Raw genomic sequence first — 27,569 nt, forward strand, 5'->3', positions numbered from 1 at the left:
TGGGCAGAGACACCTCACACTACATCAGGCTGGCCAGAGCCTCATCCAGCCTGGCCTTTAACACCTCCAGGGATGGGGCCTCAACCACCTCCCTGGACAACCCATTCCAGGCTCTCACCACTCTCATGGGGAAGAACTTCTTCCTTATGTCCAGCCTGAATCTCCCCACTTCCAGCTTTATTCCATTCCCCCTAGTCCTATCACTACCTGAGATAACCATCTTGATCCAGATTTCATATCAAAGTTAGCCCTGAGTACCATTTTGTGGGTTAGGAGGGACAGCAGTTAGGAAAGAGACACCCAAATTAGCTGGGACTCTGCTGTCTGGTTCTCCTGCAGCTGGCTCAGGTCAGTGAGCTGCTGTTTTGGGAGGAGATGGGAGGATGCTATATGAAATGGTGAAATGTAAGGAGATAACATGTACAGCACTTCAAGTTTATTTCTGCTGAATACCACATGGTGATTTTGGTGGTTGGTTGTTCCTGTCGTTGGCATGTTCAAATGATGCTGTTAATTCCCTGGTAATTAACTTTGCTTGTGACATTGCATCAACCTCCCTTTCACTGTCAGCAGTCTCCTGGTTCAGCAGGCAGAGCTGTGTGTTAGTGCCTTCCCATTGCTGTGTGTGTGCCTTGTCAAAAAGGGGGGAGGCATCTGCTGTGGTTTGGGTTGCAGTCTTACATGGGAAACACTTTGCTGCATTCCACAAGGGTAAGTCTAGCTCTGAAACTGCTGCCATGGTTGCTTTCAAATTATCTCTCTATTTAAGCATAAGTTCTACTACACTAAATATTCAGATCTTTGACTTGGCCTGTGGAGAGGGTTTGAGTGGGACATAGCCATCGTCACAAGGACTTTGTATGCAAGTCCTCCAAAAAGAGTTCATTTTGGCTGCTGCATTTCAGGATGAAATTGCTGGTTGCAAGTGTGTGGAACCAGCAAGTTAGAACTGAAGGGCTTTTGAAAGCTTCCCAACAATGGAGACCTCCAGCCTGTATCTGGCTTCCTGATGAAGTAATGCTTGTCTTAAGGGTCTGTTTCCTTATTTGAGGGCTTCAAAGCTACTGCTGTGGCTGAATATTTCATAGCTGCTGTTTCTGTGAACTCCACTTGGCTCTCACCTTATTATTTGCCTTCAAACAAATAGGGGAAAGAGGCAGTGCAGTCACTGGAGATTTTTGCTTTGGATTATGCTGTGCCTTCCAATTCTCATCCCCAACCTAGAAGAGCTAAGTCGAAGTTGATGTTTTTCCATTTGCTTCAGAGAACTGTTGCAGGGAGTCCTTTTATTCTTTAGAGAAACAACAAAAAAAAAAAGAACCCAGCCAAAACAAACTCAAGGCTCTCCTTTTGTCCTCCCCTACAAAAAAAAAAAAAAAGAAAACCAAGTCCAACAACAACAAAAAACCAACCCACCCAAACAAAAAAGAAACCAAACCAACAAACCAAAACCCCAAACAAAAAAAAAAAAAAGAAAACACAAAAGAACCCCACCAAACAAACAAAAAATGAGTTGCAGCTTGAGTTAAGTGTTGAGTCTCATTAGCCTTTTGCCTGTACGTTTTTTTGGGTGTCTGGTTAGATATAGTGAAATGAAAAGATCTCTGCTTTGGCAGCCATGTACTTTGGAGCAAATCTAGTTGTTACTTTTTGCCTCTCTAGCTGGAGCTGTCTACAGCCATCACAGCACTCAAGAATCCATGGATCTATTTCAGAGCTTGTCCTTATCTACAGCCCTAGATTTGTACTCAGCTGATTATTTACTCCCTTAATGGAAACCATCTCAGGCAGTATTACAGATGCAGCATTTATTGCAAGGCAGCCTGCATCTGTACTCAGATTTTCAGTGAATATTTGTACACAAGAGTTTAATGTTTTAATTTTGCAAAGAGAGTGTGCCAGCAGTGTCTGTATTTAAGGATTCTACACCTGCTATGGGTGTGATTAGAGACAAGATTGCTTCCCAGTTTAAAGAGATGTTTTTGCTGTCTGCTGACTTATTGCCATGGTGGCACTAGTTTTGTTCCTGTGAATGGAGACTGTACTTTCTTTGTCATTAAGGCCTTATCTGGACTATATTGGCTGCTTAGAGTAGAGATTGCTTCAATGCTCGTTGCTTAAATAAGTGAGGCTGAAGATTTTGTACATAGACTTGGCAGATAAACATCTAAGTAGCTTAGCAGAAAATTGCTGCAGCCATATCCCCCAACTCCTGGAGATGAGTTATTAGTTCCAAATTGCACTCTCTTTTTATTCACTTTTTTTGTTTCCTTCACACAAGCAAAGGTAACAACTAAAGGATTTGTCATCCAAGAGCTACTGCTGACCACAGGATGCTTTCTTCTTATTCTGGGCAAGGGGAAGGTGCTAAAGAGAGTGAGGAAGTCTTCTTCCCATACTTTCTATCCTTGTCATTTCAAGAGCAAGATGGGTTGACTGAAACGGGACATGTTTCACAGAGCTAAATCTTCTGGTTATAGCTGTTATGGAGGAGGTGATGGGGCAACTGAGACATGTTTTGGATGTGCTGAATCAGTGTGGAACACAGCAGTGGGAAACAAACCTGCACAGCACCACTTAGCCCTCTGATAGCTTGCCCAGGCAATTGAATCTCTGACACCCGATGAGGAATGGAAGACTTTGGCTTTCTGTAAATATTCCAAATGAAAAGGGCTAATTTCTGCCTCGATTTTGATGTGCTAATGACAGCAGTGCTTTTGCTCTGCTGTCAGTTAGTTCTGGAAATCAAGGTTGCTTGGGTTGCCTGTATATTCTGCAGCATTGGAAATAAATGTTCTACCTACTGGCTGTGCCTCGGGGTCTGTTCAGGGCTACAGAGCTTGAGGACTTGGGGGTTTGTTTGCTGTTTGCAAAACAGATCAAGAGAACAGCTGATGGTACTGATGTGTGCTTGTGGCACTGCTGAATCCAAAGGCTGACATTTGTGACGAGACCTCCTTTCCTGTGGAGGATCTGTCTAAACAATGCCATTCACCTGGAACAGAAATTACATTGCTCAGCTGAGGTTGTTCCTTCTCACGTTTGTTTACATGGACAGTGTTACAGAAAAGAGAAAGATCCAAAGTAACAATTCAGGATTTTTTTTGAGCTGCTAAGAGCACCTGAATGCTTCCAGTAACAGCACTGTTGCAACAGTGGAGTTGCAGGACCCATTTTATCATCAGGAAAGAAAAGCACCCAAATCCCAAATCTCATAAGCACCAGAATGTTCTTTCTTTCTTTCCCAGAAATAATCCTGCAAATACATGGAGTTTTCCTTGTGATTTAAGATTTCTCACCTGAGTTTGTTTGGGTTTTTGTGGCAATGGAAATACTGTAGTTATCATTTCATCCCCTGCAGCACCTGAGCCAGCTGGTCCTCGCTCCCTCACTTTGGTCTCTCAATTACTTGTAGCTGCAGGAAGCTTGAATGATGATTTTCTGGACATTGACAAATTCTGCAACTGTTTCAGGGTAGGGAAACAATAGATTTTGTGACTCCTGAGTTTAGCAAAGCTTTACTGGCTTAAAGGCTTTGTTAAAAATCACTAAGAGCTTGGATCTGATCCTTCTATTTGTAGCATGCGTGAGGTCACATCTGTGAGTACAAAATTGCCAAAGAAAATTCAATGTGCAAACCCCTCAGAGCATTCAGCAGAGTTAGTTACTGTCTGCCAGTTTTTTTCTTGCACTGTTGCTGCTTTGTGTGTAGTAATGTGATCTCAGTTGGTGCCAGGGAAGGTTTGGGTTGGACATGAGGAACAATTTCTTCACCAAAAGGGCTGTCAAGCCTTGGAACAGGCTGCTCAGCACAGTGCTGGAGTCCCCATCGCAGCAGGGATTGAAAAGCTGTAGATGTAGTGCTGAGGGACATGGTTTAGTGGTGGACTTGGTAGTGTTAGGTTTGTGGTTGGATTCAATGATCTTAAAGTTCTTTCCAACTGAAATGATGGCAATCCCAGCAGCTGAAAAAGGGCTAAAAATCATAATGGTACAAGTCAGTGGTGTCTCAGGGCAGTGTGCTTCCTGGGGACAGCTGGCCTTGTGGGGTACGAATCTGTCCTCTCCCCCAGCCCTATCCAGCCCTGGCCATTCATAATCTCCCAAGGGTATATTTCACAGAATCATAGAATCAGTCAGGGTTGGAAGGGACCACAAGGATCAGCCAGTTCCAACCCCCCTGCCATGGGCAGGGACACCTCACACTAGATCAGGCTGGCCGGAGCCTCATCCAACCTGGTCTTAAACACCTCCAGGGATGGGGCCTCAGCCACCTCCCTGGACAACCCATTCCAGGCTCTCACCACTCTCATGGGGAAGAACTTCTTCCTCACGTCCAGCTTGCAATCTACCCACTGCTGCTGCACAGTGCCCATGGAGGACATGAGACAATGAAATCTCCTGCTCTCTGCCAGGGGGGAGGTTCAGGCTGACATATTAGGAAATATTTCTTCACTGAAAGGGTTGTCAAACGTTGGCACAGGCTGCCCAGGGCTGCGTGGAGTCACCGCCCTTGGGGGTGGTTCAAGCAGTGCATAGACCTGGTGCTTAGGGACACAGTTTAGTGTTGACCCCTCAGTGCTGGGTTGGCAGTTGGACTGGATGACCTTGAAGGTCTCTTCCAACCAAATATATTCTGTGAAGCAGGATTTACATATCCTCAAAACTTAAGGGAGCTTACTTGGGATCTACAGACCAGAAAGCTTGTATATACTGGAGAGTTTTAGAGATGGAACATAGAAGATTGCATTTCAAAATGGCAACACTTTGATTTGTGGGAAGCATTAGAAAGATGGAGAATTTTCCATTTCCACACTGTTTGTTGAGTTTCTCTGTGCAGCCCTGGAAGCAGCAGCTACAGCAGTCACTTTCTGTGATGTAAAGCAGACACATCTCTCTCTTAAACTCTGGGGGGAACTGATGCTGTTTAATTTGAAGGAGTTTAAAGTCCCTTGTACTCATCTAGAGCAATTAAATCGTCTCTGAGGAATTCTTGAATTACAAGATCGAGTCATTGCTTGAATGCACTGAGCAGAAGGATGTTCTGCCTGTATTCCTGCACTGTGTGAGGGGAGATGAAGCCCTGCCTCTCCTGACTGTGGCTCATATAACAGGGGAAGATGATCCATGTTCCTGATGGCCACAGTGCAGCAGGTGGGGATGGCTGTGGTTATTTCCCCATGCAGCTTTCTTTTTCCAGCCAACACTCAAAGCTGCAGGTGGTGGTGGCATGCAGAAAGCTCCTCTGGAAATGGCAACAAACCAAATGGATCTGGTGCTGTCATGCTGTTCCTTCCACTCCCAGTACCCCATGATGGTCTGTCTCCAGAGTGCTGCTTGCGGAAATTTTTATCAGGCCTTCAGTATTTCAAATTCAAGAATCTTGATATATTTAAGATCTGTTTATTTTATTAGAGAGAGAGAAAAAAAAAACAAAACACAAAACAAAAATCACCACCAGATGCTTAGTGTGGGGTAGGACATGGAGAAGAGTCTGGGAATTTTGAGTAAGGAAATGGTGTTTAGCAATGGGTGGCTCCATCTGAGAGAGCTATAGGAGGCATCTCCAGGAAATTCATGTCTCTGTGTCTTGTCTTCCCCTGTAGCCCTGAATAGTCCTGTTTCTACAGTCAGTCTTTAGAAGAAGAGGTCTTTGTGGAGTGACTGTGTTCCTGGTGGCTGCTTTGTATATAAGTTACTACCCAGTAGGGTCAGTGTGAGCCTTTTTGGGCAGGTGCACAAGCAAAAACTTCCAAGTTTTTGCACTCAAATGGAGCTCTGCCATTCTGACTGTGTGTGTTTGAAAGGGTATTGCTGCTCTGTGGCATGCCAGCATCATCAAAGTGATAAAAACACCAGGAGATGGTATAGCATGTGCAGAAGGGGATGAAATGGAGTTTGGCACTTCTGGTTCTGTCTCATGGAGCTGACAATTGCCTGATCTCTCACTCAGAATGCTGGAAAGCTCTTTTTAAAAGCCTTTTACCAAGGGATTAAGTGACATTTCTGCTTGTGAAACTGTGAAAGCCTTCCATTGCAGAAACTTTTGTGATGCCACAGGAAAGTCAAGTCCCAAAATCTTTCTTACCCTGCTGTATGACATTAGTTGGAACCAGAGGTCATTTTCACACACAGTCAAGTAGAGCAAACAAACAAATAACAGTCACTGTGGTTGAGTTTAATTTGGGAAATGGCTGAGGTGCTAATTGGTAGATCTTAGACCTAAGGATGCATTTGAATCATTTGTCTCTCCCAGGATTCTGCATTATGAATGTTGTTTCCATTATTGGCTGCCATTCAGGGGATTTTAAACCTAAATTTTAAGTGAAAGCTTCATAGTCACAGATGCTGAAAGTTTGCTCACTCCTGAAGGCAAACATGACAGCAAGACTTGTGTGTGTGAGTTGGAAGATGAAGGGCCACGTTCTGCAGTGGTATCCTGTGTGTTAGGTGTGAGTAGAGCTGCATGTTCTACCAAACCAGAGGCTTGTTGTCATCTTATTGCTGAGCTGTAGAGCATCAGCCAAGTTTGGAGCATTAGCTAGAGAGCTTTGGAATCTGCCAAACCCCAGAGATGAACAAGGGATGGAAATCTGTGCTTTGGTTTTTGGTTCAAATGAGCCTGTCTGCAGTAAAAGTAAATTAATGATACAGGATAGTGCATTTTGAAGGCAGGGTTTCATACCTTGGGGGGGGGGGGAGGCAGTCTTCAGTTCCTGTTTGCTGATGTATGGTGAATGTCTGAGCTCTTGGAGGAAGTTGGTGTACTCATTACTTTGTAGTTTTCCAGAAGTAGCAGCACAGAAAGTAGAACAGCACTCCTACAACCTGTCTGTCTTTGTAGATGGAAGGGTAAAGGTGGTGGTGGTATGAACTTTGTCAGTCAAGCTTTTGTGAAGGCTTTTGCATCTTTCAAGCTGAGCAAGTGTGTGAGAACACTACCAGCACTGTTTTGAACAGTAATAAAAATATCTAATGACCTAAATTAGGTGAAGTCTGCATAGTTCTCTGCGAAGAAAGGAGATACACAAATCTTAAGACTTGAAGTTACTTTTTTTTTCTTTTTCCCCCTCTCTAATCTGGATCTGTCAGAGTCCACAGACTGCCTCCTGTGCTATGAAATAGGTCAGAGGTAATCAACACAAACACTTGGAGCCTTGTACCTGAAAAACTGACACCTGCCTGACTGAGGCTGGCTGGTGGGCAGCAGGTTCATGGACATGGGGGAAATCACTAGCAACTGCTTTTTTGCTTGCCTGGGAAGCAGTGGATGTAAACTTGGTGGGTCAGCTCTCTAAAATGGAACATTAAATTACCAGCTGGGAAGTTAGCTGTTAAAAATGCAGTGTGCATTAACCTTCTGGATGTATTTGCCATCTAAATATCTCACACTGGGATTGCAGCAGGTTGTGATGGCAGAGAAGAGATCCTCTGGCATTTGCTCATAATGCCTGACTGGTTACCAGAGATCTCTTGTCCTGTGGTGCCCTGGTGCTGCCTGTTTCAGCAAGACAGGAATGTAACCTAAAAATGAAATAAGAGATACATTCAGATGACTTGGGCACCTTTTTTTTTTTTTTTTTTCTTTGGCCAGGGCAGCTTCTAAGTCATATTTTAGAAACCAAAATATACCAAAATCAAGTGATTTATAATTCTTCAACTTCCCTCTCCAAAGTGTGCTCTTCCATGGGGGGCTGCAGTGGCCCTCTGGTTGGACACAGGAAATCAGAGTTTTGGCAGGTAAATCAGTGCTTGGCTAGAAACAAAGCCTAGACTGGTGTGTGGACTCTGAGCATCAGTGTTAGGTTAGTGGTTTGCAGCCTAAATGGTTCTGTGATTCCATGGTTAATCCTGAACTCTTGCCCTCCCAGCACATTGCCAGGATCTCATTTATCTAGGGAATCCATTTCAGCTTCTCTCTGTGGGCTTTGCTGTGTACAGTGTAATGCAAGTTCCCCAGCAATGAAGGTCTTTAGAACTGCAACAGGAATTTGTTCCTGTTCTGGCCACCATTTAGGTCTCTGGGGTGCTGTGATAATACAAGTACATGGAAAGCTGCATATTCAGCTGGGTATAGTTTTCATCTCTGGCAGAATGAGAAAGGATGACTGTCTATCCCAGGAGAAATTTTTGGGAAAGACCTGTGATTGGTATCTCAGCCTAAAAGATTGGGTTGGAGGACACTTTTATACTTGCCTAAAAACTCTGGTGCTGAAAGGCAGCTATTTTAGTAAGGGAAGGATTAAAACAAGGATATAATTATTTAGAATCTAATGATGTCTCTTTCCATGCCTGTGGTGTGCAGGGCTTTCAAGCAGATGATGCTTCTTTGAAAGTCATATAGAAAAGGAAAATCACCTAATTGAAAGAACCCAAACACTAATAATTAAAAAAGTGAAGACTGGATAGTTCAGTCAACTGTTTGTTGTGTATCTCCTGGCAACCTTATCAACATAGTATTGAGTTGCTGAGAGCCTTGTCTAGCCTGACCTTGAATATCTCCAGTGATGGGGCCCCAACTAGCAATGAGTGCTCCACTATCCTCATGATAAAGAACTTCTTCCTAACACCCAGTCTCAGTCTCCTCTCATTTCAAACTGTTGCCCCTTGTCCTGTCATTGCAGGCCTTTGTAAACAGTCCCTCTGCAGGCTTCTTGTATCCCCCTTTAGGTACTGGAAGGTCACTACTAGGTCTCTCTGGAGCCTTCCTCTTCTCCAGGCTGAAAACCCCCAGCTCCCTCAGCCTGTCCTTGTAGGAGAGCTGCTCCAGCCCCCTGATCACTTTTGTGATCACTTTTGTGGCTCTAATCTGAACCTGCTCCATCAGGTGCATGTCCTTCCTGTAGTCAATCACACATAGCTGGAGACAGGGAACATTACTGAACTGAAGGAATTAGGGCTCTCAAATGTGATGGGGAGAAAAAAAAGAAAAAGGGATGTAATTAATGTAATTTAGTAGTGTTACAGAGTGCAAGGTCCTGTGTCTCAGGACTAATTAGTTTTTTTGCTTTAAGATTAGGAATCAGCTGGAAGTGACAAGGAGCTGTTGGAGCATTTATACAAGCAGATGGAGGAGATGAGTCTCTGAGATTTGCTCTTTAAAAAGCCATGTGTTTCTGTAATGGTGAGGTGGTGGAATAAGAACATTCTTGTACAGATCAAACATGGATCATTCTGTACAACACAGGTACTCCTTCAGAAGAAAGATTAATTCAGCACATCCCAGGTGCAAAGAAAGGCTTTAAGGGCTATTGGCATAAGGAATTCCTTTTCTTAAGAGGTGGTGAGTGTGTGGCTTACTTAATGCAGTGGAATGGGGTCTAGGGGGTGCTGCTGAAAACACACAGAAATAAGGAAAGGAAAGCACAGAATGCTCCAGGTTAGAAACAGAATGAAGTGGGCAGCCCTTTACTGGATGTGAAGATCCAGAAACAACATCATGGGACTCCCAGTATAGGAAGAACAAATGACAGAGGTGTCCAAGGAACAACAGTGCTGTTTTACTTCTCCTGGCCCTTTTTAAGAGCTGAGGCAACTCATTAATTTAATTTCTCTCAATATGGAGGTATATGTAAACCGCATCCTTGCATCCCCAGCTCTTGGGGGTCAGCAGAAAATGGTCTGTTGCAGGTTTGCAAGGACCATCCTCACAGTTGTGTGTTTGAAGGAAAAACTTCTTTCTCTCTGGCTGCCCAGAGAGGTTGTGGAGTCTCCTTTGCTAGAGAGATTCCAGAGCCACCCAGCCCCTGTGATCCTGGGCAAGTTGCTGTGGGGGTGTCCCTGCTTTAGCAAGGGGTTGGACAAGGTCATCTCAAGAGGTCCCTTCCCCCCCCCCCCCACCATGCTGTGATTCTGGTTTAGATGAGATTGTGTTTTGGTGTGGTGACCTCAGCCTTGAACAGTCAACATTTTCCTGAAGTGAAAACATTGTTTTCACAAATCCTTCAGAGTCAAAATATTTTCATTTCCTTAAGAGTGTTTCACTTCTACAGTGTTCTGTCCTCACCATGCTGTCTTCCAGCCATCCCAAGAGAGCTATGACACTGGCAAGAAAATGGCATGTTCCCAAGGGATGCCATGTCCTTGGTCACAGCTCTGGAGTAAGCCTAGCTGTTTTCTTCAGCTTTCAGTGTAGGTGAAAAAAAAAAACAAACCCAGGCCATTTAGTTGATTATCTGCTGTAATTTTTACTTCAGGCATACAGATCATGTTGTCCCCCCTGAGTACAGTACTCTCAATGGCTGCTGTCAGTGCTGAGAAAAAAGAAAAGTTCACTTTTAATAGCTCATCTTTTCATTTTCTTGTTTTGAGAGCTGAGTGCCATGTTTGTGATAATCCCCACTCCATGAAGTGTTGTGGCAATTAGCTGTAGATCGATGAGGAATCTCTCCGTAGGGATTGCACTGAGCCTCAGTGATTCTGTGAGCAGTTGGATCAGTGAGGTGTGACTGCTTTCCATGGTGTAACTCAAAGTCAGGTCAGATGTGCTCAGGAAGTCTGTTCATACCTGTCCTGCAGCTGATTTATGGTTGCATGATCTCCTTTTCACTGGTGAAAGACTGGAGAGGAAAGGGGAAAAGATTTCATTAAAATGAAACCTGACCTATGCAGCCTGCTTTGATCTTTATATTTGAAACCAAGCCTGCTTGCCTTGATTCTTTATGCTAACAAAATTAGTTAAATATTGCCTTTTTTTTTTTTCCTTAAGTCCATATTAATTGTAGTTTCTGTTCTGGGAAATTCTATTAGTTTTTGCCACAGATGAGTGTTTTCAGATGTAGTCAGATAACATCTTTATTCCAGCTGGGATCTCAGCATCAAGTTTCTGTTCATTATCCAATCTTAAAATAGTCTCAAATTGCTCAAAACGCTGCAATCCAGTCAAGTATCACAATTTTTTTCCCACCCTGTGAGACAATGCCTTAGAAGAAAACAAATAAATAAATAACTAAATGAAATCCTATGGTTGAAAGCCTAGTGAGAAGTCTGTCTTGTCCCCAAGTGCAGGATGTGATTTAAAGCAGTTATGCCTCCAGGGTGCAGCCTGACAGGCACAGTCATTTCCATGGGAAAACAATATACTGCAGTCCCTCTCTCATCACTGGAGTGTCAGTTCAGCTCATGTGGCAGATGATACCTCTGCAAACACACTGTCTCTGTCCCATGTTTGTATGGCCTTGTATAAGGGCAAAACCACCCCCCAGCCCCTCTGCTCCTAGCTACCCCCATGAAGGTAATAGAATCATAAAATCAGTCAGGGTTGGAAGGGACCACAAGGATCATCTAGTTCCAACCCCCCTGCCATGGGCAGGGATAGTCAGAGGCTGTCTGAATATGACTGTGATGTAGAAGTCATCATGGGGAGTTTCACATTCCAGAATCACAGAGTCTTTTTTTTGTTGGGAGAGATCTTTAAGATCATCAAATCCAGCTGTTAACCCAACACTGCCAGGTCACCACTAAACCATACCCCTCAGCACTGCATCTCCATGGGTTTGAAATCTCTCCACTGCTGGGGACTCCACTGCCCTGGGCAGCCTCTTCCAGGGCTTGACAACTCTTTCCATGAAGAAATTGTTCCTCATGTCCAGTCTGAACCTTCCCTGGTGTATTTCTGACAATGCCCAGGCAGATTAATTGAAAAAAGGCAGTTGGTATTGCCAGTGAGGTTTGTTTGAGGCTGGAAAAGTCTTTCAGGGCAGATTGAGTCTGTGCTTGGCCTGCTCTTGTGTCTTTTTAAGCAGTGTTTAGCAGATGTCTGATACACTTCAGCCATTGTTTCTGAGCTGGCTGTGTGAAATGCTCTGCTGTCTTTCCCTTTGCCAATCCCAGCTATGTGCTGGGCAGGTAATTGTGTGAGGTTCTGGAGCAGAAAAGAGTGTCAGTTGCCATAATTGTTCTCATATGCTGTGAAGTCTGTAGATGACAAACAGGGATGCCTGATTTGCTTATTTAATTACTGGTTTTAGCTTATTTCATTACTGGTTTTACTTTGATGCAGTGTACAAAGGCTTGCACCTTAAGAGTTAAAGATTTCAGATGAAGGAGAAGGGCCACATGCAAACACCAAGAAACCAAAGCTTTCATTCCATCTCTCTTAGAGTTTCTTGGCTACAGTGCCTAATGTGTAGCTAACTGAAGTATCAATATCATTGCAGTATGGTGCTAATTGGGTGAGTATATTTAACACCAGTTCAGTTGATCAGAAGCTGAATCTGATTTTTTCATTACTTAATAGCATAATCACAGGTTTTTTTGGGGGAGCATTTATTTAACATTTAAAGAAGGAGATTCTTGCACAGATCTCTTAAAATCACAATGACCTGTATCAAAATGGATTTATTAGGAGTATTACACCCAGTTGAGTTGCAGAGCTGCAGTCTGGAGGAGGACACTTGTTAAAAATCTTTGCTTCTGAGCGTTTGCACTTTCACCTAGGGCTTTGAGAATGCAGTGCATTTTAATGAAGTTTCCTGCATGTAGCTACACCCACCCTTCTAGCTGCCAAAATGAAGTGGAAAGGCTTAATGAGGATGTGGGGAAAGCAGTATCATGAAGAAGATATTTGTCCAATTTATAAAGACAGCATCATTCAATTCTAGTGTAAAGAAATCTTCTAAGCAAAGACAATTCTCTTCTTAAATTGCTGGTAAGACCTTATTCCCAGAAGTAAATGTCCAGCAAATGAGGGTATTGTGCATCTGAATTGCACTTAAGAGCCTAGGCTATTTTGGTGTTGGAATAATAGAAAGTTTGTCTGAGTTCTGAAGTGGCTTGTGTTTTACACAATCCTCCCATGTCAACTAAAATACAATATAGATGTACTGCCCATTAAACTACTTCAAAACAAGCCTCAAATTGAGATGTTTAGGATCTGTCCTTCACTGGGCCATCTCAGCTACATGTCTGGACTGGCACAGGAAGTGCAGAGGTGCTGGGGGATAAAAAGCTCAGAGTGCATAGTTCACAAGTCTTAAAGAAGCAAGGATTAACTGGTGACTGAAACCATCATTTATATGCCAGAAAAGAGCTTGTTATTAGAATCTGTCAGTCAGTATCCTGAAAAGTGATTGCAGTTGGAGTCCTTCACCTTGTGCCTTTCAAGTCTTAGAAGTGCTTTAAGCATTTAATGCTTCCTGGCAGAGTTCAGGCTTGATGCTATTTTAAAGGAATAAGAACTGGGGAATTCAGTAAATCTTTCTTCAGACATGTTTTTTTGTTGGACATGTATTATTCTAAGCTTCAGCATCAAACTGGAGATGATTTAGCCCAGTGACAGGGAAAAGGCCTTGGCTGATGGAAGATGAATCTTTTTCTCTCTGTTTCTTACCAAGCAAGTTTTGTGTTACAAAGGTAGTAGAGCCAGAAGCTGTTTTGGACATTAAATGCTGAAAATCAGTCCATTTTACAGTATGGAATTCCTCTAAAGTAAAGAACTTCAGCAGATACTGAAGTTCACAATGTTCCATTAGCAAATTTCTCCCATCAGAGGATGGATATGAGCTGCCTTGTAGTGATGAAGTGGGATTGCCTCAGTGAAATAGAATCACAGAATTATAGAAACACCTCTAGACCATCAAGTCCAACCATAACCTAACATCTCCCTGTACACAACTCTCAGACCATGTCCCTGAGCACCTCATCCAAACATCTTTACAACATCTCAAGGGATGGTGATTCCACCACCTCCCTGGGCAGCTTGTTCCAGTGCCTGGTGACCCTTTTGGTGAAGAAATTTTTCCTAATATCCAAACTGAACCTCCCCTGGTGCAGCTTAAGGCCATTTCCTCTCATCCCATCACTTGTGACTGATGATGGTAATTTTTTCAGATGACCTGCTGTTTGTCCCTGGTTGCAAGTGGCCAAGGATGTGTAAGACTAACACAATGAGCCATCAGGTGTGCTCCAAAGGTCTCCTTGCCAACACAGTCTGAGCTGTCTTTAGAGATAACTGATACTGTGTTAATCTTGGTTTAACTTTTCTTTCCTTTACCCTGCTGTTCCTCTCAAAACTGAGGAGAGAAAAGGAGGCTCTGAAAATCGCTGAGATTGGAGCCAGGTAGGGGTTGGTCTCTTTTCCTCTGCAATGAGGTAGAATGAGAGGAAATGGCCCCATGTTGTGCCAGGGGAGGTTTAGGTTGGATATTAGAAGAAACTTCTCAACCACTGGAACAGGCTGCTCAGGGAGGTGGTGGAATGCTTATCCCTGGAAGTGTTTAAAAGATGCAGAGATGTGGTGCTGAGGGCCATGGTTTAGCACCAGCTTGGCAGATTTAGAGAACAGTTGGACTGGATGATCTGCAAGTTATTTTTCCAATGAAAACAATACTATGGCTCTAATGCAGAGTTCAAAGCACTGCAGCTCTGCTAAACACATGTTCTGGGTCAGTGGAAGATTCATAGCTGTAATTAGAGAGGCATTTTTGCACTTAGGCTTACATGGTGTAGCAGGAAATTTGGTTAAACAGAAGATATATTTCCAAGAGCTCGCATGTGCTACTAGGCAGAAATCTATTTATTCCTGACAAGTATTTACTGTGTGTTTTGCTCTTTGGGCAAAGAATTTACACAGAGGAGTCTGGAGGCTAAAAGCAAGCAGATCTTCCCATCATTCCCATGTTTACAGCGTGCTGCAAAGGACAGCAGGGGTTCCAGTGCTCTGTGTGCCCAACTGAACTGTGGTTGTGCAAAGCATCTTGGATATTGCATTGTGAATGGTATGCCCAGGAGTATCTGGGAGAAAATACCTATGGGAAAGGCAGAGGGGGAATAAATGAACCTAAAATATTAAATTAAAAATAAAATAATTAAAGAAAAAACAAACAAAAAAAACCCCGACCAGGTAACAGATTATTAAGATTTGAATCTGTAGCTGACTGTTGGTGCCTGAGCCATCAGTCAGCTGATCAAACTTTGCAAGGTCTTTTGCACAGTCTGGCATTTGCCCTTCTGCTCCCAGCCTGCCTGCAGGCCACCTGAACACGGAGCAGCTGGCTGGCCATTGTCACTGCTGCTCCTGACACATTGAATGAAGATCATGGTTGAACTGAAAACAATTTAAAATACATATCTTCAAATATCCTTGACATTGCACTTTATGGGTAATTTGAAACAGTAACTGCCAGCAGCACGTAAAAGGATGTTTTGTAAGAGATAACCTCAGCCTGACAAATGTGCTGACCTGGAGCTCTGAGAGGTGTTGGACCTCAATAGAAGTTATTTATCCAGCCACTTCCTGGGAGTAGCTTCCAATAACCACATTATTAAATTTAACAAGAGATACTGATTGCAGCCCTCATTGGAAGCTCCAACCATTGTATTAGCCACTTAGATCTTCCTTGCTGATTCTCAGTAACAGATGATACCTGTCTCTTCAGATACATTTCTGCTATTTAGCCAGTCTACAGCTGAGCTGGTACATGTTAAGTCTGCTAGCTCAGTTATCAAGGAGCAGTCTTGGGAGAGCTGCACACTGCAGGAGCTTTAATTCCATGTGTTCTTCAGAAATAATTTAAACAAAATGCCACTAGCATTCACCAAGGATCAACCCAGCATTATTGGCCTTGCAAAGGAAAACATTTAAACTCTTAGTGTTATCCAACTACAAGTGTGCTGAAGGGACTGGAACTCATCTGGCTTGCGAGGAAAGGCTGGGAGACCAGGGTCTGGTTAGTCTGCAAAAGAGAAGACTTAAAGGAGATCTTATTAATGTTTACAAATACCTGAAGGGTCTCAAGAGGAAGGTGACAGCTTCTTTTCTGTGGTGTCTTGTGATAGAACAAGGGGTAAAAGGCACAGGCTGGAACACGGGAGGTGCCACCTCAATGTGAGAGGAAACTTTGCTGTGAGGGTGCCAGAGCCCTGGAGCAGGCTGCTCAGAGAAGTTGTGGACTCTCCTTCTCTGGAGACTTTAAAAATCCTTCTGTATGCATTCCTGTGTGACCTATCCTAGGTGATCCTGCTCTGGCAGGGGGGTTGGACTTGATGACCTCTGGAGGTGCCTTCCATTCTGTGTTTGTGTTTGGAACTGCTTTGGGACACAGATGTGTGTGTGTGTGTGTGTATCCACATGCATCTTTTTGTCCTTATGTGTACTGTGGGTGGTTTTCTGGGAGTGCCAAACTAAGATGTAGTCACCAGCCCATGTTTGGTGTTAGTGGGAGGATTTGTCTTTGCTTACATGGTGGTGAAGCTTGAGAGGATGCCAAGTGCAAACAGCTTTAGGGAGGCCTTTGCAGGCTGGATGGTGGGAGCTTCCAAAGATCAGCAGTGATTTACTTCTCTTGGCTTTATTTGGGAAGACTGTAGAGCTCATGGAATGATCATGAAAATGCCACCCCAAAGAGCACTTGATTTCTTCTACAGGTCTGCTCTATTTACATCTGATTGCAATCAGATTGTGTTCAAATTTCCTGCCACATTCACAGGCTTCTTAACCTTTGTTTATGACACTGGCTTCATGTTTTCTGACCATGAACATCAAGGAGATCCTCTTCCAAAGCAGGAGCCCCAGCAACACTAAAGGAACAGCAGTACAGGGAAAGGAGACAGATTAGAAGGTTGGGAAATGGTGTTTGAATTCCAGAAATTGTCTCTTCTGAGACAATATTTTATTCATCACCAAGGATAATGTGAGTCAGTCAATGACTGCTTCTTGCTTAAAGTTCAAACACATTAATTTGAAGTTTGTGTAGAAGCTTATTGAGAAAGATTGGCTTGCTAATGGAATATAAAATAAGTGAGACACAGCTACCTCCAGACAGATTTTTTTGCTGCCTTGGTGGATGGTTAGGAGGAAAATAAGCACATAATTTAAATGAATGCAGCTTGAGTAGCTATTCTGTGTGACTACCAAATCCTGAGCTGAAGTTGGTCAGTTCCCTTTTTTGTAGGAATAATGAATGCCCATAAATGACTTTTATTGATAACCAGGGCTGAGCACATCTTCAGCAAACAAGGCTGGATGGATTCTTGGAATACAGAGTGGCATCATTTTGAGGGGAAAAAAATTTGGTCCTGTAACTTGAGAAACAAAGTGAAGCAAAGTAAAAAGAATGTAGGAAGAACTTCTTTAGAGTGAGGGTGGTGAGACATTGGAATAGGTTGCCCAGGGAGGTTGTAAATGGCCTCTCCCTGGAGGTGTTCAAGGCAAGGTTGAGCAGCTTGGTCTAGTGGAAGGAGTCCCTGGCCATGGCAGTGTGTTGGAACTAAATGATCTTTAAGATCTCTTCCAACCCAAACTATTCTGTGATTCTAGGTTTATCTTAGACTTACAAGAATAAAAGCAAGTGCCACCAATTTGCATTTTTTAACAAGGAATCCTCATTTCATCATGCTGCAAATAAAGCCAGGCGCCTGCTTCGAGGGTGGGAAGCCAATGAACTAATAAATTAAAAAAAAAAAAAGATTGTTAGCTGGAATCCTAAGAAAAGATGATGGGGAATGTCCGTTTAAAAATCTTGCATGGTTTTGAAAGCCTGTGTTCCTTTACAAGTGTCATTACATGGCAATGGACAGGTCTGAAAACTCTTCATATAAATCAAGCCTGATATGCTTCAGCAGACTGAAGCTAAATGGAACTTGCAAAGTTAGGGTTCTTTGACAAGCTACAGTGTATTAACTGACTTTGTTCTGGAGCTTAAAAAAAAATATCCAGTGAGATTGTAGCTCTCTGTGTCCTTATGCTTAAATAAAGCAATAGAATGTTAATATTGTGCTACTGAGATAGTGACAGCTGAGCTGTCAGAAGCAGAGAGATGTTCTTGGTATTAAATAAAGGACACACACACTCTGGCAAGTGAAGTTAGGTGAGTCATCCTAGATTTGGACATGTACATTTAAACAAATGACATCTAGTGTTGGTTTTACTCTGAGGATACTTCAAAGTGATTTCCCTGATCCTTGGTGGATTATGAGCTGGGCTAGGGCTCCAATTATCAGCCATGTAGGCAAGCATTTGCAAAGAGAAACCTGTAATAATGAATTTACAAATGAAAACTTACCTTAGCCTGACAAGCTCAGGAATTTCAGATTAAACATTTGTTCTATATGTATCAGGATCCTATCCACAGTGCTTGATTTTTAGCAGAGTGGTTCTGTGGGCTTAGGAGGAGAACTGATGCACTTTGTCAGACTCTTGTGCATTTGGGACCAATCATTTCTGCAGAGAAGTGCTGGAAGCAAAACTTTTTACTACTGGGAGGACACTTTGTCTTTAGGTGTTTCTCTAGACAATGTTAAGTCTATTGGAAGACCTTGTTGCAGAGCTTCAGTACTTAAAAGGGCTGGTAAGAAAGCTGGGGACAGGCTTTTTGAACAGAGCCTGTTGTGGCAGGACAAGGGGTGATGGTGGTTTGAGGATAGAAAAAGGAGATTCAGGCTAGAAAGAAGGAAGCAATTTTTACACTGAGGGTGGTCAGACACAGGTTGCCTAGAGAGTGGGGAGGTGCCCCATCCCAGGTCAGCTTGTCTGGGGCTCAGGACAACCCATTCTGATTGCAGATGTCCCTGCTGACTGGAAGGGGGTTGGACTAGGTGGCTCTGAAAGGTCCCTTCCAACCCAAACTAATCTGAGATTCTATTTGGTCTGCCCCTTTCATGCCATGGAGCTATGTTATTGTGACTCACCATGGAGACCATCCTTTATCCCTCATGCAGTCTCAGCAATATTTTGGTTACAGGAAGGTTTCTATGCAATGAGAAAGCAGCCACTGCTTGTGCTGATGCACGTGTTGCCTCTGTGTGTGTATGGAACTCACTTCCTCCTGATAGGCACAAAAATGAATCAAAGCTTTCCCTGCAGTTGGAGGAGTCACAGCATCTTTCTTTCCTCTGTAGAGTCTGAGTTTAAACACAGAGTGAACATTTGGTGCACTTTGGCTCAGCAAAGATCTGGGAATACAGAATAAACAGCTGAGTAACATCATAAAACACTGATTGAAATTGGCCAGCTCCAGCAGCAGGTTGATAATGTGGTGGCAGAAGGATGCAGACAGGGCACTTCAGGACACGGCTTAATGGTCATTGTGGCATTGAACTTGATGATCTTAAAGGTCTTTTCCAGCTGAAATGATGCTATAAGGATGATTTTCTGATGTGATACCAAGTTCCTGTTGGCCCATCCTGTGCTCTGCAGATACCTAAGGCCATACAAAATGTAGTGCTTCTAGGGTGTTATGGTTGCAACTAATGACATCTCAAGTGACAAGTGTCCTCTTCCAGTCCCTCCATCCTTGTCCTTCTCTTTGGCATGGTGTCTGTTGAGAGCAGTGTTATTATGGCCTGCAAAATTTGGATCTGTTTTCTTGTGCAGCTTAGCATTTTGGGTCGCTTGTATGGATGTTTCTGACATCTTCTGTCTTCATCTTTCTGGAAGGAGTTTAAAGCACACAAAGCACTAAATATTCTTCATGGGGGACAAAACCCCAATATCCGCTGTGATGGTTTAAAACATCCATCAATTAATCCCATATTAAAGCAACTCAATACAAGTTTTACATACACATTTTTATTCTTCTCTCCCTCCCACCTCCATATGAATACTGCAGAACATTATGCTGTGTGAAGTCAACAGCCAAAAAAAAAAAGAAGTTAGAAATGGATTTTTATACAATAAATCCCATAATAGAAGTTACGCCAATGAGCCAAATTTATCTCTTGCATATCTTGTGAACAAGAATGTCTGTGGAAGAGATGAGAATGAGTGATCAGAACCAGTGGTGTGGTAACTTCTGGAGTTGTGTAGTTCCTAGGTACTACCTCATCCTAGCAGCATTTGTTTCTTCCTCTGCTTGTCTCATGTTGTTTGAGGCTGAGGTCTAAACAGCTGGACTAAATCAAGGGATGTTCCACAGTGCACTAGGTTGAGTTTCTCCTGCTCCTGAGAACTCTGAACACAAAAGTATTGCATGCTTATTTAATTTCTGCCCTTTTTTTGGGGGGGTGGGGTGCGTATGATAAATAAAAAGGAAAGCAAAATGGTTTTACCCCAGATGAAAGGCCTGGAGTGGGACAGATGAGACTGATGTTCTTGCTGCTTCTCTCCCTCTCCCCACCTTGGGAATGTTGTAAATGCTTGATCAAATAGTCTGATGCTGTGCTGTTTTCTGTATGATTTTAGACACACAGGATAACCAGTGGGGTTTCTCACAGCAGGGTTTGGGTTTTTTTTTCTTTATCCCTTTTTAGAAGTATTGTTTTTGTGGTTTGGTTTGGTTTGGATTTTTTGTTTTGTTTTAAACCTGGTGAGTCTGTGAGAGTTTGACATTGGACGACTTTATAAAACATCCTACTAATTGGATTTGTTAAAATAAATAAATCAAACACTAATTGGAATGTGCCCTGCCATTATTTTTGCTTACTGAATTAGATATAATGGCGTGAAGTTCTTTTTATCATCTTTGTGCACTTATTTAAACACCCCCCTGGCGCACACTTCTGCAAATTCAATTATATATTCAAAGGAGGCATTCCATTTATGCAAGGCTGGTTTACATTTAATCTGGGGGCAAGTCACAGTAACTGATGATAGGTCTGCTCAAGATTAATTAGCATCACTCAGATGAGCAGTGGCATTGTTACAAGCCTGCAGTGTGAACAAGGGATATTTGTATCCTTCCTGTGTGAGGCGTTATTCGCTTCAGTATGACCCTTTTCAGGAAGGAAAAAGCTTCTTCCTTGTTTGGGTTTCATCTTGTGAAAAGGGGTCAACAAACCACATGTGTTACCTAAAAACATCAGTCATCTCCACTGCCTCTTCTTTTGCCCCACATTTGTCACTGTTTAGTTTTGAACCAGCCAGGGGAAGGACTCCAAGGCGTCTAAATCTCCCTCTTTTAGTTTCAAACCATCGCCTTGTCTGTTTGCATTAGGACCTGCTAAAAACACTGTCTCCATCTTTCTTATAATCCTGGAGGGGCTCAGCCACCACAGCCCTTTCTTGACTCCAGGTAATCTGGACACTGTATTTTGTTTTCCTGCTAGGCTTCCTTTTGCTGAGCAGAAGTTCCTCTCCTATGCAGTAATGTGCTGTAACACTGTGAGTAGAGGGGGTGCTGACTTCTTAGCTCCTAAGTTAACACAGCTCTGAGTCCCAGATGAGTCTTCAGTTTTGATTCTGCTCTCTCTTGACACACTCTTTAGCCCCATCCCTGGAGGTGTTTAAGGCCAGGCTGGATGAGGCTCTGGCCAGCCTGATCCAGTGTGAAGTGTCCCTGCCCATGGCAGGGGGTTGGAACTGGATGACTCTTGTGGTCCCTTCCAACCCTGACTGATTCTATGATTCTATGTAGCAAGAAGCAGATGGAGACTTCCCTTCTCTGGGTACCTGAGATTCAGGCAGCCAACCTGCTTGCCTGAGCCCTTAAAAATAACTCCCTTTTTTTCCTCCTTTTCTCCTCCTTTCCTGCAAATTCAATTCTCCAAATTCCAATTTTGTTGCTTCTAGTGAATTAATCCTTCTGCCTTTCTGCCATTCACTCTGTCTTTGGAGGTTTCTCCACTAACCTTTTCTTTCTTTGAAGTGTAGATCTGGTGTTGCTGCTTTTAAGGCTCTCTCCAGTTTATTCTTTCCCTTCTTAGGCAAAGTTAGTTTCTACTTTCAGACAAGGCACTTAAGAGCTTCCTGAAGTGTTGTCTTTTATCAGTGGGGACTCCTAATTAATTTCCAAAAGTTTTCCTTTTTTCAGCTTTTCTAACTTCACCTACTTCAGCATGTATAAAGTGATCTGTTTAGCTGATTAAACCAAGGTATTGACAACTCCATTCCCTTCTACCCCATATTTTTTTCTGTTATTTGTTTTGCTTCTGGGACTTTGTAGCAGCACCTGTGCAATTTTCTCTGTGTACATGAGGCCCCTTACAATTGTCTGGCTCCATCAGAGAATTTGTTTACAATCCCTTCAAAGTAACATCTCAGACAGCACTGTTATTGTGTACTGTAGGATGCTGAGCAGAGGTTGTGTGGAAATCGAGGATGTCAGAAGTTGTGCTATTAAAGTGAATCTATCAGAATTAGGATGCCCTGCTTGGGGACACAGCACAGAGTATTTGATATCATCTCTCATACCTGCTCACTGTGAAAAAGAGATGACTTGCAGTTGTATTTTGTACTCCCACATGATGCAGAAAGGCTTTATTTTTCCCTGAGACGTTTTAATGAGCGTGGTTAATATTTTAAATTTGAACTTTCTTACCTAACTTAAACTGTTTCCCCAATTTTTTTATTGAAATTAAGTGTAATCCTGCTCATTTTGACAGCTGGGAGGGCTTCACTAGTACAGTAAATGTAAAGAAAGAATTACTCGAGTGTTGTAAAATAATGACACTTGAGAAATATTTACACAGACTCTACTGAAACAGACAGGCAAGCATGCAAGGGTCGTAAGAATCTGCCATAGTCAGGTCTATTTATAGTGAAAATATTCAATATATTAAATGAAGCAGTTAATTTTTTTTAAGGTCTTTTTTAGGACAAGCTTGATCTTTAAACTTTGCTTTAGTAACAGGGTATTCTGAGCTGTCAGATTCTCTACCCAACAAATCCTTCTAGGATATACTTAAGCAGCAATAATATGTGAAGTTTGTAGAACACCTTGGAAAACCAGTAGCAGCTGGAGTCCTTTAACAGAGTAAGGGTTTGATAAATCTTAAAGGCATGGTATGTGGAATCATAGAATCAGTCAGGGTTGGAAGGGACCACAAGAGTCCTCTAGTTCCAACTCCCCTGCCATGGGCAGGGACACCTCACACTGGATCAGGCTGGCCAGACCCTCATCCAGCCTGGCCTTAAACACTTCCAGGGATGGGACCTCAACCACCTCCCTGGACAACCCATTCCAGGCTCTCACCACTCTCATGGGGAAGAACTTCTTCCTCACATCCAGTCTGAATCTCCCCACTTCCAGCTTTATTCCATTCCCCCTAGTTCTGTCACTCCCTGATAGCCTAAAAACTCCCTCCCCAGCTTTCTTGTAGCCTCCTTCAGATACTGGAAGGCCACAAGAAGGTCACTTCAGAGCCTTCTCTTCTCCAGACTGAACAGCCCCAACTCTTTCAGTCTGTCCTCATAGGAGAAGAGCTCCAGCCCTCTGCTCATCCTCATGGCCCTTCTCTGGACACCTTCCAGCATGTCCAGATCCCTCTTGTAATAGGGGATTGTAATGTGTTTGTCATTTATGAGGAGCTGCATTGGAACTGAGGCATGTTTGGGCTCTCTTGGAAGCTAGAGAACAGAAAATACAGATGAAAACACCAGAAGGTCTCAACATCCCCAGTGCTGGATAATCCTCATGGCAAAGTATCCACAGACCACTGGTGTCCCAGCTGTTTGTTGTGTGTGGAGGCAATACAGCCTGTGGGAAGGAGCAGAGTTGAGAATATGGCTGTGGATGTAACTCTGATTAGTGTCAAGAGTAATTGGCAGTTTGGCTGGCAGGGGAAGTTAGTGTTGCCTTGAGCATTGCTCACTCTTTGCAGCTTTGAAGTGTTAGATGTTTCCAGCTGACTTTGGAGGGCTAGTATCTGCAGAGAAACATTACCTTAAGAAATTCAAAGCAGTACAGAGATAGCATTGCCATGATTAAGGTCTGAATTGAAGGACCTAGGCTGCCTGGTATAATGGACCCAATGCTGACATGTGTTCGAGTAGAGGAGAAGAGAAATGTGCCTGAGGTAACGTGAGGGACACCAGCATAGGAATATCCTACTGGGGAACAAATTAGCTTGATTTGGCTGTGTGACATGTCTCAGGGATCTGTGTTGGAATACAGCATTTCATTCTGCTCTTCAAGGGTTTCCCTGGATTCACAAGTGTTCACGACAGCTGCCAGGTTATTTATGACAGTTAACTGCTTCCAAGAATTTCAGAACTTGCAGCAGGGAAGGATCACTTAGTCAACAGTCTGGAAGGTGTGAATGCTTGTTGCCATCCACTTCTTGCTACTCTATGTTGTCAAGAAGCTGGAGGGTTGTACTCAAAAGTAATGACTCAAAGGACTTGAGGACTGCTCATGTGCTACACAGCATCATGTTGTAACATCTGTAGGTGCAACTCAACCTTGTGTAGCTCAAGGCTTAAAATGGAAATAAGTAAGGATTTGCTGTAGAGCACTGATGTTGTGCTTGTTTATCATTTGCCTTCCCTCTTCCTCTTTCTTTTTTTTTTTTTTTTTGGTTTGTTTTAATGTCTGATATGGAGATTTGTGCACCTGCCAGTTGCAGGGACCCAAATGCAAATGATCCTTGAAAATGGAAAGATAATAGCTGGAAATAAAGGCAACTATAATAAGAAACAGTAAGCATGGAGGGAAGAAGAGAACTTCCATTAGATACAAAGTGTGGAAGTACAAAAGTGTATTCTGGATAACTTGTCTGCTGCCTGAAATCCAATGTTCAGGAAATGAATTTTCCTTTTCCTTTTTCTTTTTTCACCCCCTCTGTATAAACTTGGGTGCAAAATATTTAAGTAAATGACCTGCCATAAAGAGAGCTAAATCATTCATGCAGGAATGTCCTTTCTCCCTTGTTTTTAGGTGGTTGTTCGTTCGATGAGCACTACAGTAACTGTGGTTATAGCGTGGCCTTGGGAACCAATGGATTTACCTGGGAGCAGATCAATACCTGGGAAAAGCCAACAATGGATCCTGTTGTCCCAACAGGTAAGTGAGAAGCCTCTTGAACAGCAGGAAGATGCTGTTCTTTGAGGGAATCACCTGCTTAGCCCTGTGTGGGGCTGGGTGCCCACAACAGTGGAATAGGTTTTGATTCAATGATAAAATGCTGAGTTTAGTGTTTCATATGTAATATGACAACAGAATTCCTAAATGTGACATGGCTTTATACAATGTTTGCTATCTGAAATGCTTGCTGAATTGTTTTACATTCCTTATTCCTGTTTTATTCCTGCATTTAACAGAGGAAACGTTTCAGATAAAATATTCTGAGGTTTGGGTAGCGTTTTTGTGTGTTTCAGGATCAGAGAGCTGTGTTGTCTGAGGAGATGCATGTTTGAGAGGCCAGAAAAAGCAAAGCTTTGTCATGTCTGGAAAATTTGGACCTTCTGGTTGCTTTTTAGCTCTTCATGGACTACTTTAAATTCTAATTCTGAGAAAGACAAGGAAATTCCTGAAAAATTTAACTGTAGCAGCTGCTGCTACTTCAGACAGGGAAAATTCCATGTGCAAGAAAAACCTACCCAATAAAGAGTTACCAGAATGCCCAGTTTGGTAACATGGATTGAGAGCATCCTCCACTAGCATAGTCCTTCTGTGTGGTACTTGGAATATTCTTAGAAGAGCTCATAGCAGTGGTCATTCTCAGCAGTTTTGTTTCTCAGTGTTGAACTTTCACAAACTTCTCATTGAAGAACTTCTTAGGAAGAAGTTCTTCAGTATGAGGGTGGTGGGAACCTGGAATAGGCTGTGGATGCCTTCTCTCTGGGGGTGTTCAAGGCCAGGCTGGATGAGGCCTTGGGAAGCTGAGTCTAGTTGAGAGGCATCCCTGCCCATGGCAGAGAAGGTGAAGTAGATGAACTCTGAGGTCCTGTCCAACCTAAACCATTCTATGATTGTAGGTGCACTGTATGTGAGTGTATATGGGAATAGGTTCTCTAACCTTCATAAAACTTCTGAGGAATGCTTTTTTCACATGGAAAAAGAACTTGTCTTAGAAAGCACACTAAGATTTCCTAAAAATCATACTCTGGCTGTGTTCTTTGCCATCTAAAATAGCCCTTTGATGGACACCACGGCTGTTTAGCGTTTGATTCCAGTCCTAAGAAAGAAGTATTTGCTCTGGTTTAGTGCATTGCACTCTGCAAAGCATGAACTGCATGGCAGAACCAGAATATAATGTTGTTCAAGAGGTATTTTTATGCCTGTAATTACTAGGGGAAGAGACTTGTAATTGCTAGCTTCCTGTTCAGGACACCATGTGGAGCTGGTCCAACAATAGCTCCCTGCTGCAGCCATTGATAGACAGCTTAGTCTTCATCCCTGTGTGCTTGTTGTCAATAGAAACCTAAGTGTACAAGACACCTGCCTAGCTGTGCTTTCTCCAAAGCAGAGGCTGGTTAAGTTGTGGGGGTTTTCTTATTTTGGAATTTTGGAAATTGTTTGGAACAGAATCTTTCCCAATGTGTAATACCGGGTGCCACTTGGTTTGGCTGTGGCATCCCCAAAGGAGTTAGCAGTGAACGCTGCAGTTTTCAGGTCTTGTCTGCTCTGGGTGCTGCTGGGTTTTAACAATGGCAATTTTATCTCTACAGTCCCTCAGCTTCTACCCTGTTGTGTTCTATTCCTTGGCCCTGAGTTGCAGGATCTAGGAGGTGATAATGAAGCATTGTTTGTGGTGTAAGCATTATCTGGTGGCCAGCCCTAGCCAGGAAAGCTTCTTAGCGTGAAGAGCCGCAGAGTGCATAGGTCTCTGAGAATACAAGCAGCAATGCAGATTTCCTTTATCAGGATAATATTTAGGTACCACTTTACTTTTGTAGCTGGCAATAGATTGGAACACTATGCTGTGGAGATGGTAAAACCAAAAAGAGAGCAGGCATTAGGTTGATTCAGTACTACTGAACAAGCCTGCAGCGCAGCTTGCTGGGGGACTCTGGCAGAAAGCATGGCCTGCCCCCTCCCTAGCCAGCCAAGCCACATTGATATTGCCCTCAGAGCTGTTTTCTTCTGTATCAGCTTTCAGAAGTACCAGCAGGTCCTTTGAATTCAACCCAACCACAGAATCCTCTCTTCCTGAATACTAATGATAACATCCAGCACTTTTTATAGTACTTTTCATCGTTAGATCTCAGAGTGCTCTTCAAAGGAGGTCAGTAGCATGAATGAGAGCCTGAGTCTGTAGTGCTGTGTAATTCTCTGCTGACACACTGCTACAAAGGTCTCTGCCTAGGGAGAATGTTCTATTCTTTATTTTTGAATTAAAATATTGGGGGGGGGGGGGGGGGAGGGAAAGCCATTAAACTGCTCCCTTAGCAATGTTGAAATTGGTAGGAGAATTGTACTCCATTGCTAGCAAATACATTGTTTTCTGTGTATTCTATGATTAGTTTCTTAGTGCTGGAAACAGTGCTAAATGATGGATTAAGAACCAGATGTTTGCTGTTCTGAATAAATGCTTTGAAACCATGAAAGAAATGAATTGTAGGTATCCAGTCGTTAGGCTGTGGTGGGACTCTCAGTCCACCTCCTTGTATGTAGCAGGAGTGATTCTGACAAAATATTCTTTAACAGATGGGTGCTTGCTTAGGGCTGAATACCCTCAGGGATGGGTATTTTAGAGCCTTGTTCCACTTCTTGAATGATAAAGGTTCTCAATCCTTTGGTTTTATTTCTATGGCTTAATCTCATTTTTAGTCCCATCTTGGACTAGGAAGAGTAATCAATTTTTGCTGTCTTTTCAAATCCCTTTTGTATAATGGCATGAAGTGAAGTCTTTATTTTGCAGGACTAAACATGACCCAGTCCTTTGAACTCTTCTTAATTCAGTGTCTCATTTCCTTCCTACTCTGTCTTCAGTCATTGCTTTCTTATCTTTTTTGGGTATTTGCCTAAAGTTGT

At 42.9% G+C, this 27,569-nt stretch overlaps 1 protein-coding gene across 1 annotated transcript in view; it reads left to right on the forward strand.

Moving 5' to 3' along the window:
- Positions 1-27,569, forward strand: part of PTPRT (protein tyrosine phosphatase receptor type T) — a 419,404-nt gene that overhangs the window by 91,585 nt on the left and 300,250 nt on the right. Inside the window, exon 2 of the mRNA XM_054391936.1 lies at positions 24,531-24,656. Within this exon, the coding sequence (XP_054247911.1) occupies positions 24,531-24,656 (126 nt within the window). The remainder of the gene's footprint in view (positions 1-24,530; positions 24,657-27,569) is intronic.

Source organism: Indicator indicator, chromosome 24 (genome assembly GCF_027791375.1).
Source record: "Indicator indicator isolate 239-I01 chromosome 24, UM_Iind_1.1, whole genome shotgun sequence".
Lineage (NCBI taxonomy): Eukaryota > Metazoa > Chordata > Aves > Piciformes > Indicatoridae > Indicator > Indicator indicator.